The sequence below is a fragment of the Synchiropus splendidus genome, chromosome 1 (genome assembly GCF_027744825.2).
Source record: "Synchiropus splendidus isolate RoL2022-P1 chromosome 1, RoL_Sspl_1.0, whole genome shotgun sequence".
Classification (NCBI taxonomy): domain Eukaryota; kingdom Metazoa; phylum Chordata; class Actinopteri; order Syngnathiformes; family Callionymidae; genus Synchiropus; species Synchiropus splendidus.
Window position 1 is genome coordinate 5,361,475 of NC_071334.1, and position 19,340 is coordinate 5,380,814.

The window sequence follows — 19,340 nt, forward strand, 5'->3', positions numbered from 1 at the left end:
TATTTCCCGTCTTCAACACAGTAACAACAATAATAGCCTGCGGATGATTAGACCATTTATTGTAGATAATAATACAGAAAATTCCATTTTTATTATTATATTTTGAAGGGCCCATGCCATGTAAAAAGAAGTCCTGTTTTTTAGGTTGCCATTTTGTGCCTTTGGTGCCTTAAACATTTTTTTCCCACATCCTTTCTAATATTCCTGCTCAACCCCCTTCCCTCGCTTTGTCAGTGCGTATGTACAGTGTCGATCTGAGTAACTTGTTTTTGTAAAATCACTTGATGCAAGTGCATTCCTAATTCCCTTGTGTGTGTGTGTACATGTATTTATATTGTAATATATATGCTTCCAATGAAGGAATAGCTGCATTCTTAGGCACAATAATGTTCTTTATTATTTTTACATAATTTCCCTTGGGATTAATAAAGTTTTCCGATTGTGATTTTATTCTGGTTTCCAGTCGTATTCCAATATACACTGGAGTGAAGCAGGCTCCGCCTTTCATCCAGATTCAAGATTCAAGAGGTTTATTTGGCACACATACAGTTATATGCGATACAACGCATGGTGAAATTCTTTGTGTCCCTGCATCCAATAACAGAAAAAGAAGTGTGCACACAGGATGCATACTATGATAACAATAATGAATTATAGAAACAGGAATCCAGGAAGGAGGAGGTCTTCTACACAGTGCAAAGGAGGTTCGATTGATGGCCTTTATTAGTCCCTCAGTGGAGAAATAATCATTTATCCTGAGCATCATTAACATGCTTGGATTTTTAGTGCCTTTTATGAAATCAACAATCCTGCTCCACAGAGATCTAATCCATTTGAAAGCCCCTGAAATGAGCATGATATAAGACGCTGATGAAGTAACATCATTTATTAAAGGTCACTTCCTGTGTGTGTGTGTCCTTTATTTGTGGGGACCATTTCTTGAAAAACACCTCCTTGAGGATGACGATGTCTAAATAAGTGGGTCATTATAACTGGGTTTCAGTTTGGTTCAGAGCCCTGGTTCAGGTGAGCCATGTGTTTTGGATGGTTAGGTTTAGGGGGAGAGGCTGGGGAAAGGGTTATGGCAATGAGAGGTCCTCTCAAAGATAGAGATGCCCATGTGTATGTGTGATTGGTTTATCTATTCCTGTGGGGGGGGAAATACCTCCTTGCGGTTTGACTTAGTTGCTGGTCTTAACAAGGTTAAACCTTAATTTCAGGGTTAAAAAAAATCCAAATAACTTTACATAAAAGATGTTAACATTAAAGTTTTGGATGTTGAATGGTCAGGTTTAGGGGGAGAGGGCAATGAGAAACCTCCAAAAGTCCTAACAAGGATAGATGTATGAACTCTGACAGAAAGTGTCCTCGAGCTTTGCAAACAAACCCTTATTGAAGATAAACTGCTTTGAGCATTTATACATAGTAAAGGCTGAGTGAAGGAAATGAATGAATTCATTTTAAATTGCAATAATAAATACCAATCAGAGAATCGCAATAAATCAGAATTGCAACACAAAATGTGTCAGGAGAATAATAGTATCAGGACAAAAGTTTGTTGTCCCTACGTTGTCATTCAAATCGGCCAAACCATGGCTAGAGGTGCCAAATGTAATGTGAATGTGCTGCCTCGGCCACAAACTGACAAGAAAGGAGGAAGGAAAGCAGCCGTGTTTTCAGTGCTTCCGAAATGTCGCCACCTCTAAAGCACTTGTGAGTCATGAGGCTGCATTTTAGGTGCCAGATGGAAATAGTGATCAGCAAGCGAGAGGCAACATGTATGCAGTCAGACCACGGAGCTGTAGCCTGAGCCGGACAGAGGTGAGCATCCGCTTCCTCAGCAATGAGCCAGACTCATCTGCAGTTCCATTGCTGCAGATATGAAGCCATATAATTCATTAATAGACGGTTTCATTATGAAACTTGGGTGAAAAGGAGGTAATTTCATGCGTGACATATCAGTATCACACATGAAGGTAAGTAAAACAAGTATGTCACAGTGCACATGTATTTAGTGACGATGTTAAATATGTCTGTTTATCCAGGCATAATTTAGTTTTCTTTATTGTCGTGTGAAATTTGCATCTCATCACTGTGATTTCACAACGTCCCATCTCAAACTGAGCACATCGTGTTCATCACGAAAATAATCCCCGATCATGTCCATATTGGTGGCTGTGATTACACGCTGTCAGAAGCGCCTTTTCCCAAACATCAACAAGCAATCTGTCCAAGAAATGTTGCGTGTTATTCATGCACTTTTACCTTACAGTCCATGAGAGCAGCCAGGAAGTGTATGAAATACCCATGATTGTTTTTTATTTTATTTTTTTTAATATGAAAAGGCTGTCTTCTTTATTCTTCTTCAATTGTAGGAAAAATAAAATTTGAAAATACTATTTTTAATGCAGTGTAAAATGAAAGGGGTTCTTTTTTATGATAACTCAGACTACAGTCATTGTGGTTATAATTGAGTTCAAAATATATTGAATATATTTCCACAAAATATCATAGGAATAAAACACTGTTTTTCAAAAATCCCTCAGAGATTATTGAAATCATTCGATTATTTCACAGTGATCACACTGATCTTGACTACTATCACTGTGAGTTTGATGAGGTTTTGCTGCAAAAGTACAAAATAGATAAGTATGTCATATGGTAATGGTATGTCTAGAAGTACATATTCAAACAAAATGATGTTAAATATGCTGAACAGGTTAGGGTTAAAACAGAGTGGATTGACAACCTTGACTATTATCGCTGTGAGATTTGATAAAAAGTGAAATATATATCAATATGACTAGATTTAAATACAAATATCTATATACTTCTGAAGGATGTGAAAAAAAATCTAAAATATTTAAATGATTGACTATCACTGAATTCAAACTAAAATATAATTATTTTATGAGATGACATGATAGAGCAAATTAAAAGGAATTATAAACACGATGTAAGGGTCTCGTGCTTGACTGAAGACACCAGCCAACAGATAGCAGAACCTCCGACATTGATATTTCGAAGATGGACTCACGTCTTTGGGAGGTTGAGGGGGCACCACTCATAAGAAGGTGACATCATGCCATTGTAGTAGTTGCAATGCAAATACAATATACTCTTTCTTTGTTTTCCCTCTAAACTAAACTCACAGAAGGAACCATAGTGTTGTGCCCTCAGTGAGTTTCCATTCAACTCAGCAAGCTCAGCTGACCTTTACACAGAGCAACAGCAGTGATGCCGCTGTTGTTGCACAACTGAATGGAAGACCTCAGTCATTGAGTAGGGCCTTGCTTGATGTGTTGCTTCTACGGAGGCAGGGCAGGCAGACTGACAGGAAGCTGGAGATGGTGTCCTGCTCCCTGCACCACAAAGATTCTTCACTTTTCATCAAAGACGGGCATTAAGCGTCTTGCATCTGAAGAGACGTTTGACAGTCTCCATCATCACTGTCCAACTTTGGAGATGACAAAGAAATAAATGTGATTATTTCCAACGCACAAACAACTGCAAAAAACAGAGAAATTGTTCGAGATAAAAAAAAAAAGGAGTAGAGATTCCCAAATCCAACAAGGAGTTCCAATGAAGAGATTGGAAGCGTCACACTGGAAGACAACAAGATCACAGCGGATGACTGGCTACGCCACTGCTTGAAGAGCGAGGTGATGACCAGCACATTACATTCAGCTGAATAATGTTCACAACGACAACGCAGACACTGGGAAAGCTCAATAAACATGACAAGGTTGTAAAAAAAAAAACACTTTTGGAAGTGAGCTTGAAAACTGTATTGAAATTGGAGAATATGTTGCTATATTAATTCCTGTTAAATCTCATTATAGTTATTATAACTCTCAGTGCTGTTAGCCAACATAATACCACACTAAACTTAAGGATCTTCAGTGTTACAATATTTTTAATACACGTTATTATTGTTATTATTACATTATTATATACATTATTATTACATTATTATATCTTTTGTGAGTTTATTTCATATTCCTGCAGCGAAATTTCACCTTGATAGTAGTCAGGCTCACCATGAACAGTTTGGGATTTTTTAGGTAAAGTTTTAATTTTAAAAGTTAAAACATTATTTAAGTTTACATGAAGACGTGTCTTATTAAGGCTGCATAATTCCTTACGTGTCAGGCTTTCATTAGTGAGTGTGTTTTGCTTGGAAGAACAGAAAAACTCCCCAGTGTATTTCAATTAAACTTTCAGCTCTGGTTGTTGGAAACACGCTCATTTCGAAGTGATTTGAATTTGGTTTGGATTTCCGCACCTGGGAACGACTTCTAAATCAAAACATAGCGGTATCTTCTTCTCAGCTTGTGGCGTGTGTTAAAGGAATTCCGTAGCACTACTGCCATCTGCTGTCCATTTGTAGTCATTGCACTCGAAACGTTTCACATGCAGGACAGCGGTACCATGATGGTCTAATCCCTGATTTATACACTGGTAATATAATTTAGATAATTCATGTGTAGGGCAAAGAAAAATGAATATTGAGGCTAGTAAGTTGGTCTAGTGCTTGCTCTTGGTTAGATCCATCCATGATGACCTGTATCCTTTTGTAAATCCTTCGGAATTAAATCATCTGCTTTATATTTTTGACGTGATTTAAACATCACTGGGACAAATAAAATCCTGAAGAAAATCCTTAAACTCTCTGCTGCACCTCAGGGAAAGATGGGGCAGAGAGGAGACATTAGAGGAAGGTACCGTCTGCACGATTGTTGAAAAATACTCACCCACAACTATGTCATCGCTACTTGCCGTTACAGTCCCGTTATAGTCTATCGTTTCACACTCCTATCCAGCAGGTGGCGCTAGTACATCTCCCACCCGCCAGTTAAAATCCACGCAAAGAAGAAGGCCGAGCATTGTTCCGGGTGGCAGCGTGTCCGCGCTTCGCATTATCCATTGGTTCGTCTTTATACAGCAGAATCATCGTCTGGCTCGCTTGAAAGACTCTGAACATGGTGAAACTGTCCGCGGAGCTGATCGAGCAGGCTGCTCAGTTCACGAACCCGGTCCGAGACAGAGAACTCGATCTGCGCGGTAAGATACTGTCGCCGGGCCTTGGTGTCGTTAACTTTACCCCCGTACTCTACGAAACGTTAGCAAGTTTTCGGGTCATAAGGAGTCAATGTTTTACGTAATAAAGGACATTCGTGTTCCAAGTAACTAGTCTTTCTGTAAGTGCTCTAGTAAGTGGTTTTAAGGCGCCATCTAGTTTGCGTGGATGAACTCTCGCGATAGTTGGAGCAGTTGAAACCGTATTTTCCCTTCATTTGTGATTTTATCCCCAATTCACAGGCTATAAAATCCCAGTACTGGAGAACCTCGGAGCCACGCTGGACCAGTTTGACACTATCGATTTCTCGGATAATGAAATAAGGAAGCTGGATGGATTTCCATTGCTCAAGCGGCTGAAAACGCTGATGCTGAACAACAACAGGATCTGGTAATGCCCTGACTAGTTCTTTAGCAAAGTCGGAAATCTGGGAACTGAGCTCTAGATCTTACAAGAAATACTGTGTTACACACTTGTTGTGAAAGTAGATGGACTGCAACGCTTTACTAATGTTGTTCATGTACTACAGTGGTACCTCGGTTCTCGACCACAATCCGTTCCAGAAGGCCATTCGAGAAGCGATTTGTTCGAAATCTGTATCGATATTTCCCATTACAATGAATGGAAAAAGAAATAATGCGTTCCAAACGTTAACATAGGCTTTTGTAGGAGTGAATGTAGAGCGTCTGCTGCAGGTGGCTGTTCCTCTATGTGTGTGGCTGCTGCATGTGGGAGGGGTTGCCGAGTGAGTGAGGTCTCTCCAGAAGTGAAGAGGTGCCCGGTGCGTGTCCAGCTCTGAATGTGCGCTTCTGTGCAGTTTGGCTGTGACAAAGTCATAAACCAAGTCACGCTCTGTCCCAGACTGGCCTCATCCCTGTCCCAGCTCCAGCCCACAACAGGACATCAAACCCTGGAGTGAGCGCTCCAGCACCTCCCCTGTGACACTCTACCACGGTCCAGTGCGGAGACAGGAAAGGTTTTACCCCTCAATATGAAGAAAAAACAGTCAGTAAATGGAGCTAACGGGACACGTCTGCATACAGAGGCTGCGTTATACACAGTAACAAAGCGCATCGTGAGCACGTTGTTTATTCCGGCTTCATTCAAGTTCTGGATTTCCATTCGAAATCCAAAGCAAAAAAATCTCACTCGAACTCCGATTTGTTCGAAGTCCGGGACGTTCGAAAACCGAGGTACCACTGTACTTGTCGATGCAGTTCCGATCAAGCCAGTTGTATAGTTGTTAATGTATGTCCCGGTTTATATCATATTCATTCTCAATCCCCGTTCTTATGTGTCTTTAGCCGACTAGGTGAGAATCTGGAGACTGCGCTGCCATGTCTGAGAGAATTGGTCCTCACAAACAACAACATTCAGGATCTGGTGAGTTCACTTTAATGTCAAAACCTTAGGTTAACTGGTGAGCCGTGGATTATCCTGATCACTGTTGAGTTGTTTTAACTATGCTCCATTATTGTGGCCAGGGGGACTAAAAGTAAGAAAATAAAGAAAGAATAAATATGTTCCCACCATAGTTGACTCTTCATGGCTTTACTCTTCAGCCTGGGTTGCTTGACCTTAAATGCAGAGTTAAAATCACAATAGCTTTCTTAAGCCTGGGTTTTCCACCTCTAGATTTTTGAGGTGTTTGTTGTCATCAACATTGTGTGTTTTGACTATTAAAGTCCCTTCAAAGAGTTTCATATCTAGAACCCTGGCGGAATGGAGGAAGCTCAGAGAAACTCCTTTTTGTGTTTTATTTTTATGCACCGACCACTGCAGAACCATTGCGCATGTCACAGACACAGTGCAGAGTGATACTATGTATGATTCTTTTCTGTAATGATGCAATAAGCCTCTCTGTTGTACAGGGTGACCTGGACCCTCTGGCCTCAATTAAGACGCTGACCCTCCTGAGGTAGGACTCGGTATGAACAGCATTGTTCAACTTCACTCTAATAAATGGTGTCTTCGCTGCAGCCTTTTAAGGAATCCTGTCACAAACAAGAAACATTACCGGCTCTATGTCATCAACAAGCTCCCTCAGATTCGTGTGCTGGACTTCCAGAAAGTGAAGATGAAGGTGGGTGGAGCTGAGCCATGTTGCCGCAGCACAACTCCAAGTGAAAGTGCTGGGGTTGGTGTGCGAGTGGCTTTTGTCTGTAACTGTCATGTAGATCTAATGGACGTGATGCTGCTGTAGACACATAGGTGTCAGAAGTATAATAGGTCGGAGGACGTTCAATGAACAAATCATTTTTGTTTAATGTCATGACGTTGCTCATTGAATTTAGGATTTACCAAGAACTGAAGGAATATACATGTCATTGCTGCGTGTATTCACAAAGTACATGTCGATCTCACAAGACCATTTTACCTGTGACCATCGTTCATTGAAGCAGCACCACACAGCTGTTTGAGTTAATGTGACACCTCAGGGAACTGAACGTCAGATGTGGCTCCATTTTTAGCTAAGTTTGGAGTCACATTCTGACACCCTGTTAATGTGTCTATGGCATATACTGTAGGCACTGACCTGTGTGTAAATGTTGTTAGGGCACTTCTTAAGCAAAGGTGACATCTTGTGATATTTTGGTATTTTGGTCGGCATGCACGTTAAACGTGAAACCCATTTTCAGTATTTGAGTCTGTGATGTGATTCCTCCCACTTCGGCGTTGAACTTAATACTTCCTATGCTTGACCAGTCACAACTGAGTGGGCGTGGTGTGGGTGAGGAGACGCTAGTACAGGCAGAACTGAGGAGCAATGTGTGACCCCCAATGCTACTGCTCATACGTTTAGATTTGTTTTGTTGAGTATTTTGTTAAAACAAACGCCCTATCATGCTGCCCTGGACTCTTTATACCATTTTGAAAGGCCTGAAAAGAGCATTGTATGGTGCGTTGTGGGAAATGCTACAGTTCAACAAACCCTTTAGCTAACACACATACTTATTGTCTCTTCGTTTGTTTCTTCAGTTTAAGCCAGGAGACCAGTACTGTTGCAGAAAGATACAGATGGATTAGTATAAAGAGTTTAAACTTACCGGACCACAAAAAACATTGTGTTGGTGCAGTCAACATGGCCAGTAATGCTGTACACATGGTGATTTTTGACATCGACCTCCTTTTGCAATGGGACATTGCCACCTGCCGCTATGTGTCAGTCGTCGGCTGGCAGGTTGTCTGCACTGGCCTTTATTTCACAGGTTTATATGGGTATTTAAGACATCGTTGTGTTGTGCCATTTTTGCTCCGGTTACTCTTGTAGTGCTGCAAGAGTTTTGTTTTCCAGGAAGGGACCTCATTCCATGCAGTGCGTTCTCCTCTCAGACCTTCTGTCCACCCGGACCGATGGTCACATGACTGCTGCTTTCATCTTAACTGTGTGGTTGTCGCCATAGGAACGGCAGGAGGCGGAGAAAATGTTCAAGGGAAAACGAGGTGCTCAGCTTGCAAAGGATATTGCCAAGCAACCCAAAACGTAAGACGAACGCTCGCTCTAGACAGCAGCTCCTCGCAACCACTGGCCCATGGAGCACTTCAGTGTTCCAGTCAACAACGACTGTTCACTCAGATCTACCGCATCCTTGTCTTATTTTGAACAACTACATATTTGGCAAGCGTTTTAAACAAATGGGCCCGTGAGATCCTCACGCCAGTGTTGCCCAGATCTGCTGTCTGAGCCGCCGTATCAGTTTATTTGATCAAGAAAAGATACTACACATGACTACACTGGTGCAAGGGTCAGAGAAGCCCCAGCGTGTTCTCCTCTTTTAACTCTGATTTGCTCTCTCCAGGTTCACGCCGGGGGCAGCTCAGCAGCTTGAGAAGAAGAAGACAGGACCCTCCTACTCAGATGTGGAGGCTATTAAGGTTTGCCATTTCTTACTTTGTCGTGGATGTTTTACAAGGTCATGTGGACTTGAACCTACAGAGATGTGAGAAATTTAGATTTAAATGTGTTATGATGAGTGCCAGAGAGAAACATGCAGAACTGAAGCAGACATGCTGCTCAAGCACATGATGGTATCGACACGCTGCTGCATCTAACTTCTGTCTGAGGCTATTCAAAATTGGTGGGTTTTTTTTACTAAGAAATTGGAACAATGCTAACAGGTGCTTAGCTAGTAATCAATATTCAAACAATTTGGTAGTCTTGGTGGTCGAGTTCTGATCCAGAGAATCGATAGAGATTTGAAAGCAAAGCAAAAAAAATGAATACACACCATATTTTAGCACGAAATGTTGCTGAAGGAAAGTATGTGTTGGTGTACCCAAAACACATTGGTGGCCGAGCTCACAAACGTCATATGAACATGGTTTATATCAGGGTGGAAGAGGGTACGTCATGCCCATTTCTACTGCCTCTAGAAGTCATTTTAGCAGATGCAACCGTCGAGGACTTGGCCCGTGTATTGGTGGGTATCTTGCAATATGTTGTGTATCCCGATACAGGAGTGGCGATGCGATGTATTGCGATACTGTTTCAACAATATATTGTAACTAGAGCCATCATTTTTAGGGGGAAAAATCTGACAATATTATGGGCATGAAAACAAGTTTATTGTTATGACGTCAATCCAGTTAGACTTTCCCAATAGAAGAATGAATCTCTTTCACTCTTAAGTAACGTCACAAAGTATCTATGTTGAATATAGCTGACTTATGATAAGACAATATCACACATTTAAATGGTCACATTGTAGTCATTTAAGATGTACCCTCGAGCATCTGGTCTAACTTGTGTTGGATATTGGAAAACATTTCGCAGCCATGCCAGTTGAGCACGCTCTTCTGCATCCTTCATTTGTACTCAGTTTGGTGTTGTATTTGTTTCTCCGTTCAGAATGCCATTGCCAATGCGTCGTCATTAGCAGAGGTGGAGCGGTTGAAGGGGATGCTGCAGGCTGGTCAGATCCCCGGCCGAGACCTCAGAGGTCAGTCAACAACTTTCACCATACCTTTGCAGTTTTCCTCTTTCAAGCAGCTTTTGTACACGTTTTGAAAAGAGCAATTCAACTATTGCAATGTATTGTCAAGTTCCAAAGACATTATTTATAGATGATTTATTTCCCTGGACGCACCTGCCCTTAGGTGCTGGTGATATGGTGGAGGAGGAAGAAGAAGAGCAGGAGGAGGAAGGTGACATGGCACAGATGGAAACCAACATGGCCGGAGTGACTGTAGAGATGGATAACGGCCAAGCTGTGGAAGCGATGGAAGAAGAGCCCCATGTGAATGGATCATGAGGATCCTGAGAAGTTTCTTTTCTTATGTTTTTTTTTAAGCTTGATTTGTAATTTGTTTAAATACATTAAACTGATATTGTTTTCTTAACTCTGCCTGATTTCCTACTGATGCTAGTGACTTTGTTTGTTGTACAGAACTGAACTGTAGATGTAGCCCAATAATGTCTTGAATGGAGACATTCATATCAGTACTCGCATATAAATTCCTTCGCCCCTTGCAACTCTTGAAGAACAACCAACCGAGGCACAAATTCAGTAAAGCCATGGTTACCTGTCTTTAGGCACAGGTGAAAATAGGAAGTTGACAGAAAATCTAATTTGTTTTTCACACAATTTATTTGTTCTGTTGCGAAGAAATCAAATTGATTTGTTGGAGACAAGCCTGTGTCCATGCATATATATATATATATATATATATATATAAACTTTCTTTTAAGGTAATGTAAGAAATCTTGTGAAAGTTGAGTATTTGAGTTCCACTCATGTTAACACGTCAGCTTATCTCAGACTTGACAGACGGTGCACGATGAGCTCTGGTATCACGATCGGTGATGATTGAGCATGTCCCGAAGCGTCGCGCCTTTGATGACATCACTACGGCGTCCTACAGTGTCAGTGCTGGGCTCGATTTCCAAACTGTTGTACTTATTGCATCAAGCGCGTCATTGAAATGACCAGAAATTGAAATTATCCCCATGGTGATATGAATGCACGTAAGTCATTTTCACTGGCTGACTTCGGATGGTAAGAACGCAAGCGAATGTTGGAAATATCTATTTTTGCTCGTGTCCCTTTGGAGCAGCGATTGTGGCGTCATCAATATGCGACTCTTCTGCACATGCGCAGAGGCGATCATGACACCAGACCGTGTAGTGTACTGCTGACATCGACAACAAACCCAAGCAGCAGAACATCATTGTTTGTCCCGTGTGACGCTGTTGGACCGGGTCGACATTAGAACAACCTCCGTCAGTGGCAAGTGAGGAGGATGGATGATGAGGTGGAGATTACAGACGTGGATGACGGTCACTTCCCTCAAACGGAACCGGGCCCAGTAAAGAACCAGGACCTGGGCTACTTCACGGTGTTTGGTAACTCAACATTCATACACCTTAAGAAAAGAAAAGAGACGAAACAGTATTGTTAATCGAGTCTAGAAAGTGGGCCGTTTGCGGCGAATGACGTGATAAGCTGACGAACACTTGTTCAGGCTGTGGTTAGCAGTGTAGCTGTCAGTGCAGCTTAGTCATGTTGCCTGCTGAACAGTCGGTGTGTCACCGGCCAGGTTTAACCATGAAGACGTCCGTCCGAAGCTTATCGCAACTTCCGCACTAGAGAAGCTCCTTTTTGTGACTGCATCGTCTCATTTTGCCAGAACAGCGGTTGGTTCCGTCTGTTGTGCTAATGTCGTGCTGTAGTTTTGTCACGATATAAACAAGTCTTTGCCAATACATTTAGGATATAAGGTACATGTACACTTTAATGAGCGGATTCCGAAGTATTTTACCGGAAAATTGCAATACTAAAACATGGAACAGATGATTCTATTTTGGTTTTGTTCCGGTGTTTTAGAACCAGGAAGTGAAAGGTGAATTGAGAGGGCACTGGTGCTCGTCGTGCTCTGTGTTTGCCTAGTTAAACAACACATACCAGCTATTCCTTTGCCTTTTATTTTAGTTTTAGCCTTTCCTTTGTAATGTGAACCTCGCTGATGCTCGGATGTTGCTGATGACATGAGGTGCTTCACTCTGCTCTCTGCAGCGGGGGAGTTGCTGTCGGTGTATGGATGGTACCTGCTGGCGGCATCTGTCCTCCTCTACTTCCTGATTCTACACCTGAGCAAAAGAAGACCCGCTCAAGCATCCAACCGAACGACAAGTGGGACACAAGGTCTGCTCCCATTCTTTTGTTGTCTCTACTCATATTGACCATTCACCCGAAGCATACAGTACACACAGTCTACTGTGAGTTCCACAGTAGCATGATATTTGTTCACATTATTGTATGTTTCTTAACTTTAATGCATCAAGTTGCTCAACATCCACCATCATATTGATGCATTTTTAGATGCAGATTTCGTAGCCAGACGTCAGGAGGCGATGGAGGCAGCTCGCCGACGGATGCAGGAGGAGCTGGATGCCAAGGCTCTTCTCTTTAAGGAGAAGCAGCAGCAGGTAAATGTCTGGAAGTACAGGTCTTGTTAGTGATGAGCTGAACCATGACTGTTTTCTTTTCTAACAGCAAGAAGAAGAGAGGAGGAAGCAGAAGATTGAGAGCTGGGAGAGCATGCAGCAGGGGAAGAGTTATAAAGCCAAACTGTCCCAGGTCAGTTCAGCTCCAGGCTCCTGAAGTGATGCGTAACATGGTCCTGTATTGTCCACCAGAGTGGAGAAGTGGACGGCCCATGTATTTTGTCAAAGCCGCTTGGTGAAGACTAGTTTCGCTTCCATGTTTCGTTTTCCATGCCAGATAAGATAGGAGACTGTAACGGAGGACTGGACGAAGAGGGCTGCAATATTACAATTTATTTTGAGGCGATTATGTAACTGTGATGTCTGTGTGTGTGTGGTGTCCTACGCAGCCTGCTGAGGACAGCAGCTCGTCTGTGGCGTCGCTCAAACCAAAGACTGACAAGAAGCCTCTCCGCAGCTCTGGTAGGTGCAAACGTGGTGTCATGACAGACGTTCAAGAACATCGCGGTTATCGTTTTTTATTTTGGATGTACAACCATGTAGCCAAACCACATGAATCACAGCAATTGTTAAACAAAGAAGGGCACCTGAATGGTGGTCCTAATGTTATGGAACTGGATTATACTTCTATGTTGTCGTGAAGATTGAAGGAATTGGTGCAGCAAGTACATGAATTCTTGTTGGATCCTTGTATGGTTCGACTGTGTTGCAAATGACGCAGGACGAAGCTAGAAATGAGTCGATTTGGTCTTGACCTGTGCGCCCCTGTGTCTCAGACTACAACCCCCTGGCAGGAGGAGGAGGAGGAGGCGGCTCGTGCTCCTGGAGGCCTGGCAGAAGAGGTCCATCATCTGGTGGATGAGGTTAAAGTCAGTCAGAGACCACCATCTCTGACACCCTGAAGTCCACACTGACCGACTGAACCCAAGCTCACTGACTCTCCAGATCCTTCCCTGTCTCCACCTTCTTCAGTTACACACTTATGTCCTGTAGTGACCAAACGACTCTCCTTTCTTCCTGTCCTCATTGTCTGATGTGAGCTTGTAATGAAGCCTTGCCTGTAAACGGTCACTGACCGGCAGGTTTGTCCGATGACGTTCGCGGTCAGTGTTTATTTTTCTATATTTTACCGCGTCTCTGAGTAAGAAGAATGACATATTGGTGATTAATACATAACAAATGCAGAGATTACATTTGTATGCAGTTTGTGAATGGAATAAACATTGACAATATCAGCTCTGATGGAGGTTTTTTAAATCAATGCACCGAAGACTGTAACGATGGTAGTTGGTAAAGCGTCCACTGGAGGGTGCCATGGACTAGTTGGTGACCAATACACGATGCGGCGATGTTGCGTTTTGGGGTCATCTCTGTGCTGTAAAAATCTTGTCTTGAAAGTTATTTTCCTCTTTTTTTCTCTTAACCAGTTCACTCCTCACTGTAATTTGATCATCATTACTTACCTATGTATACAATGTTTTATTACAATGTTCTTATTAACTACGTCTCAAGTACTTAATCTCTTTTGCAAACAATATTAATCTTAACATTCGGTGAAGAATGAGAGATTGTATAAGGCGTCGTGTAAATTTCCTTTTTTTTTGTTTATTGGATTTTACAGTAGACGTTTTAAAAGTGTGAGAAATGCACGTGAAGGCACGGCGGCAAATGAAGTGAAGCGTTGAGATTTTCGAGGTGCAGTGAAGGCATCAGCGGTGGCTCGCGGGGAGCCGCACAGGCAGCCAGTCACATCGCTGCTACGGAAGTTCGCTTGGTTCAAACCTCCTGTTAAACCTCTCTGACGGTCAGACCGAGGTGGAATGGTCAGATAATGGCGAGGACGGACCCGTTGCTCGAGGCGGAGAAAAAAACCCAGCGTCTTTGCTGATGGGCGTTGAACATTGGCGGAAGGTCGACGGCGACGGACGAGTCGCAGAGCAGGAGGAGCGGCGGCAGAAGAGCGGCGGCTCAGACGCGTTCAGGTGGCGGCGGTGATGCTACGTAGGCAGCTGAGAGAAAAGGGCTTCTCGAACCCGACGGAGCGCGCGTGAGCTCAGCTCAGCACAGCACTCACGGCACCGGCTCCCCTTTACTGTCATTGAAATCACTCGTTTTGCGCGGACGAGGAGCCTGTCGAGGTCTGCGCGCGGAGCCAGGACGAGCTGGTGAAGTTTTTTCGGGAATGGCAGGTCGAAGCCGGAGAGCATGGTTTAGCGTTTTGCTGGGGCTGGTGGTCGGGTTCACGCTGGCTTCCAGACTCATCCTGCCGCGGGCCAGCGAGCTGAAGAAAGCCGGGCACAAGCGGAAGGCGAGCCCGTCCGCCTGCGGCTTGAGGAAGGAGTACGGCGCGGCGCTGTGGTCACCGCAGGATAACGGTTCACCGGCGACCGAGAAGCCCGGCTCGCGGTCCAGCCGCTTCCTCTTCGTCGGAGTCATGACTGCCCAGAAGTACCTGAACAACCGGGCCGTGGCGGCGCACAGGTACGTGTACGTGCTCGGCTCACCTGGTGCTGGTGCCGCGGCACCGAGGCCTCTGTGTTCAGCGTGGGTCTCATTTGGGTTCGGGACCACCTACCAGCAGCCCTAATGTTGCACAGTGTTTTGTTGAAAAGCGGCTCAATGCCCGTGACTCCTGTCACCCTGAGCGACCGGCTTCTTTCTTTCTACTCAGCCTGCCCAAATGGTCCCGCTCCATCTTCAGCTTGGATCCTGTTCAGACCTTCTGATAAAGCACGTGTAGTCATCCACTAAACCTCACAATTGAACCAAAAAGATTTTCACCACCGACGCTGTGCGTTTGGAAATTTCACTTTTGACCAGTCCTTAAGTAAATTGAGGTAGAATCTCGTTTATTTCTTTCAATAAATGCAACAATAAAATCAATTTTAAGTTGGAAACTGTTGAATTTTACAGTAGGACACTGATGCTCACCCTGTTTGAAGATAGTGGAGATAGAATTCTTCCTCTTTATCAACCTGATTTAAGCTGCAATGTTGCTGTTTAAACACCTCCTTCAGGGTCGGTTGTATCAGTCTGTATTTAGTCTCTCGCTGCTTATGATTTCCACTCTGCTAACCCCGTTTGACCCTCTGGCTGCTCCATGTGGCATCATATCTTGATCTATCCCGTGTGTCACTGTTCTGCCTCCTGAGACAAAGATTCACGCTCTAATATTTTAAGCTGCTAGTGACGCTGAGCATGAGTCAAACTCTGGAGTTGAAGATAAATTGGGACTGCAAGGTCTACCTGTGTGGCTGGGGGTCACCTGTGGTCCTTCCACTCTCACACGCTCTACTGTTCATGAGCTTTGACCGTGAAAGCGTCTGATGATTCAGTGAGTGAGTCTGCCATAGTGTCTGCCTTTCTGTCTAGAAATTTGTGTTGTGTTCTCCTACATTATGTGGCTTTAGGCGCTCTAGTTTCCTCCCCAATCCAAACCTGAGTTTTTTTTTTTTAATGTATGTAGACAGTGATGTGACAGGCCAGTTCCTGTTTTCTGCTATGGATTTGATAGCAAGAAAAAGGTAGAAGATGATCAACAAATCCAATCTTTCATTCTTTGTTATGTGTATTTGTTTTAGTAATAATCCTATTCATGTAACAGGAGCCTTTCGCAACTGAATATTGTCTTACTCATGTGCCATCAACATACAGTTCATCTCGTTCTATTATGATTTGTTTTTTGTCCTTGTTTTTATCTGGAGGAACTCAGCGATAATGTTTTACACCATCAGCCCTGAAGAATTAAACCCCCTTTCTAAGCTGATCTGGTTGAGGTCTAGTTATATCCCAGCTTCCCCTCGAGCTCACGCTCACCACTGGTCACTATATCATCAGCAAACATCAATGCATGTCAAAATAAACATCTTGATATGCAGTCAAATATGAGCACTTACCTAGCTGCAGCGTATTTGTGTTGTTAAATCATCTGGATTCACATGGAAAGATCCTTCAACATCCCCTGAACCGCAAGTTTAATTCCTGCAGATTTGAACCAGCAGAACTAATGCGAGAACCAGCTCCCGAAGTAGGGTTGCTATTTGAGTCAGTCATTTGAAGTTGGTCCGGTTCCGCTTAAATTTTGGTAATGACTCATGAAATTCTTGCGCACCACGTCTGCCTGAAAATCCGGGTTTGCACCCCGTAATTATAGAACGAGAATTTGCTTTGGAGCTCAACTTTTCAGTGTCGCGTGGTTCATGGTTTCATGTCACGATGTGGTGAAATATACCAGCGCACAGCCGTCAGATTTTTGTTAGTCCGACAGCATTTCTCAGCGGTTTCTCACTGAATTCATTGTTTCGTGAAGATAATGGCGCTATGTGGTTTGTTTAAGCTACTGTGCTTAATTGCTTTGTTAATTACTTTGGCTCCTCACTCATTTATTATCTCTCGTTTATCCCCTTCACAGCCAGTTCCAGTTTTTAGAACTGGCCAGAGAAACAGGCTTTATTTTTCCAAAAGTTTTTTCTTTAACGTGTAGTTTAAATGACAGGCTCCGGTCACATGTTTTGTGGGAGGAAACCAAAGTGCCTTGAGAAAACCAACACACTGCAAGGACCGAAGTTTGCGCCACACCACACAGTTGCCTCAAGCTGGATTTGAACGCTGGCGACTCTCTTGTTGAAAGGCTGTAGCACTGACCACGACACACAGTGCTGCCCCCTGCATGTCTAAATGTGTTATTGTTAGTTGCTGTGGATGGTGTAGTTAGTCTGCCGCGATGGTAGACTCTGCCACACCATTGTTGAGCGTCCGTGGTTGTTGATACCATTGAAATATCTGCCAGTGAGCCTGTACTTCCTGTCCAAGTTTGCCCTGCCGCTCCGCTCCTCTCTTGGCTCTGGACCTGCTCTGCTACTTTTGTTCCTCAGGGATGACGTTGTGGAAAAACATTGCTGATTTTCACTGGCTGGAATCTTTTAATGGCACTCTAGAGTTGGAATTAGGCCTAAATCTTCTTCCGAAACTCAGATGCCAACAGAAGCATTGATGTTGCGGCGGCCGATTTTCGTCTGGTGAAAGCTTTTCCCTCCAGGGGGTTCACTCCTAATGAGGAGACGTCTGGATTGAAGACAACTCTCGCTTAATGCTTGGAACCGTTTAATTTCACACACAGCCCAGATAAAAGCAAAGTTTAATGTTTGTCACTCAAGCTTTAGACGGTGAATAGCATCAAGCATTAGCACGCTGGACTCCTGCACAAAGATGCTGACACAAGTTTGTGAGAGTTCAGGATTTCCGCATTAAAACCGCAGCTTCATTTTAAATGTGCCTGAGCCTCCAGCGTGTCCTGGATCTGCACTGGGGCCTCCTCAGTCTTGGACGTGCAGAAGACTGAGTCACTCAATAGGAGTAGTGGTCTTGCTTTGATTCCCCCTCTGATGGCTGAGCTCCTGTTTTGCATGTGGCCAACCTGTGTATTCCTACTAGAGCTGGGAAAAAATAGATCCTGAAATATATTGCTAATTTATTTTGTGACAATATTAAACATTGATGTTTTTTTTAACCACATTTTGATGACAGCAAGATGCAACGTCACATCTGTTCCCTGCTCAACAGAGCAGCCGATCAAACGCACCATCAAACGCAGTTTAATACTCGTGACAAGCTTTTATGTTCAAACACCAACTATAGTCAAATGTAGACCAAGGACTGGTTGCTGGACTCACGTAGGTGATGCTAGCATCAGGCAGCCAAATGTCACTCCACAGCGCCATCTAGCAAACGTACCACAGACTGCATTCATGATATAGATCCATATGAAGTCACTTGGCTAGAAAGGCCAGACACATGGGAAGTGTGGCCTGACAAAAGCCTCTTTTGCCAGAGTTTCACGCTGCTTAGCCCTGTGCTAACATGTTAGCGCTCTCTCAGTATAGCTCTGGAGGATTGTAGCTACTGGAACAACACCATCTATGCCATGGATGGTCGTCCTGGGCTGTAAAACTGCAGGGAAAGTAGTTGGATATTGGTGATTTAATCCAGCTGCCACGGCGTCTCTCTCATTGGTCTGTGATAACGCAAACTCAATCGCTGAAACTATTTAGCCCCCAAAATATTACTGTCAGAACCTGTTCTGGCTCCTTGTGATTGGCTGCTTTGTGTATTTATAAAAAGTACGGACCAAAGGTAGTAAGTAAGGACCAAATACGTATCGTCCTCACCTTATTGCCGCAGGTGAGGGAAACCCTCATACTAACCTCAGGGTTAGGGTTAACTTCAAAAGTAATGGCAGTCTATATCTCCCTCGTACTTATGTACAACCAGGGAGCAGGAAGGCTGTCTTAGGTAGAAGTCAACCCGAACTTTCAAAAAAGACAAGCGGGCCTTGGGTTTCTGGTGAGATGTCCTTTTAATAATGTAGACAGCAGCGATTGGGATATAAATGTCTCATCTGTGGGGTGTTTAGTTGATATGAAGCTTCCAAACATTATTTCACGGAACATTGTCCTCATCCATTTCCATGGCAGCACGTCATAACTGACTAAAACCTAAGTACCTTATGCTTCCATAGTTATGATTAATGACACTCTTCAGCAGAAGTGGAACGATCACCTTTACTTGATTAACTGGAAGTAACAATCGCCTGTTGTTTGTACGGTCTTGAAAATATCCCTTTTTATAGCAGCCGAATGTATTAAAAAAGTTATTGGGTTTTGCCAGACTTTAAAATGCCAAATGTGGCAATTAGAATGTGAAGGAGACGAGTAACCTCACGCCATTGCTGATATCTGTGTGCAGTAGGGTTCTGAAACTCCTGAATTTTGAATTCTGTGTTGCGGAAATGTAGTGATGTGTTGGTTCTTTTTACCT

At 43.4% G+C, this 19,340-nt stretch overlaps 3 protein-coding genes across 3 annotated transcripts in view; all 3 read left to right on the plus strand.

Moving 5' to 3' along the window:
• Nucleotides 1-4,855: 4,855 nt before the first annotated feature.
• On the plus strand, nt 4,856-10,408 carry snrpa1 (small nuclear ribonucleoprotein polypeptide A'). The gene is made up of 9 exons (XM_053874452.1): nt 4,856-5,064; nt 5,323-5,470; nt 6,385-6,463; nt 6,952-6,998; nt 7,061-7,163; nt 8,485-8,564; nt 8,881-8,956; nt 9,930-10,020; nt 10,178-10,408. The coding sequence occupies exons 1-9, from the start codon at nt 4,983-4,985 to the stop codon at nt 10,330-10,332; spliced, it is 861 nt and encodes a 286-aa protein (XP_053730427.1). The 5' UTR covers nt 4,856-4,982; the 3' UTR covers nt 10,333-10,408.
• A 774-nt stretch (nt 10,409-11,182) lies between these two features.
• On the plus strand, nt 11,183-13,759 carry selenos (selenoprotein S). Its single transcript, XM_053844380.1, has 6 exons — nt 11,183-11,423; nt 12,094-12,222; nt 12,400-12,506; nt 12,574-12,657; nt 12,914-12,986; nt 13,301-13,759. Exons 1-6 carry the CDS (start codon nt 11,321-11,323, stop codon nt 13,384-13,386), a joined length of 582 nt encoding a protein of 193 aa, XP_053700355.1. The 5' UTR covers nt 11,183-11,320; the 3' UTR covers nt 13,387-13,759.
• Nucleotides 13,760-14,262: 503 nt separating this feature from the next.
• The window catches only part of chsy1 (chondroitin sulfate synthase 1), a 51,751-nt gene continuing 46,673 nt past the window's right edge, over nt 14,263-19,340 (plus strand). Inside the window, exon 1 of the mRNA XM_053853846.1 lies at nt 14,263-15,005. Coding sequence (XP_053709821.1) covers nt 14,707-15,005 — 299 coding nt within the window. The 5' untranslated portion in view covers nt 14,263-14,706. The remainder of the gene's footprint in view (nt 15,006-19,340) is intronic.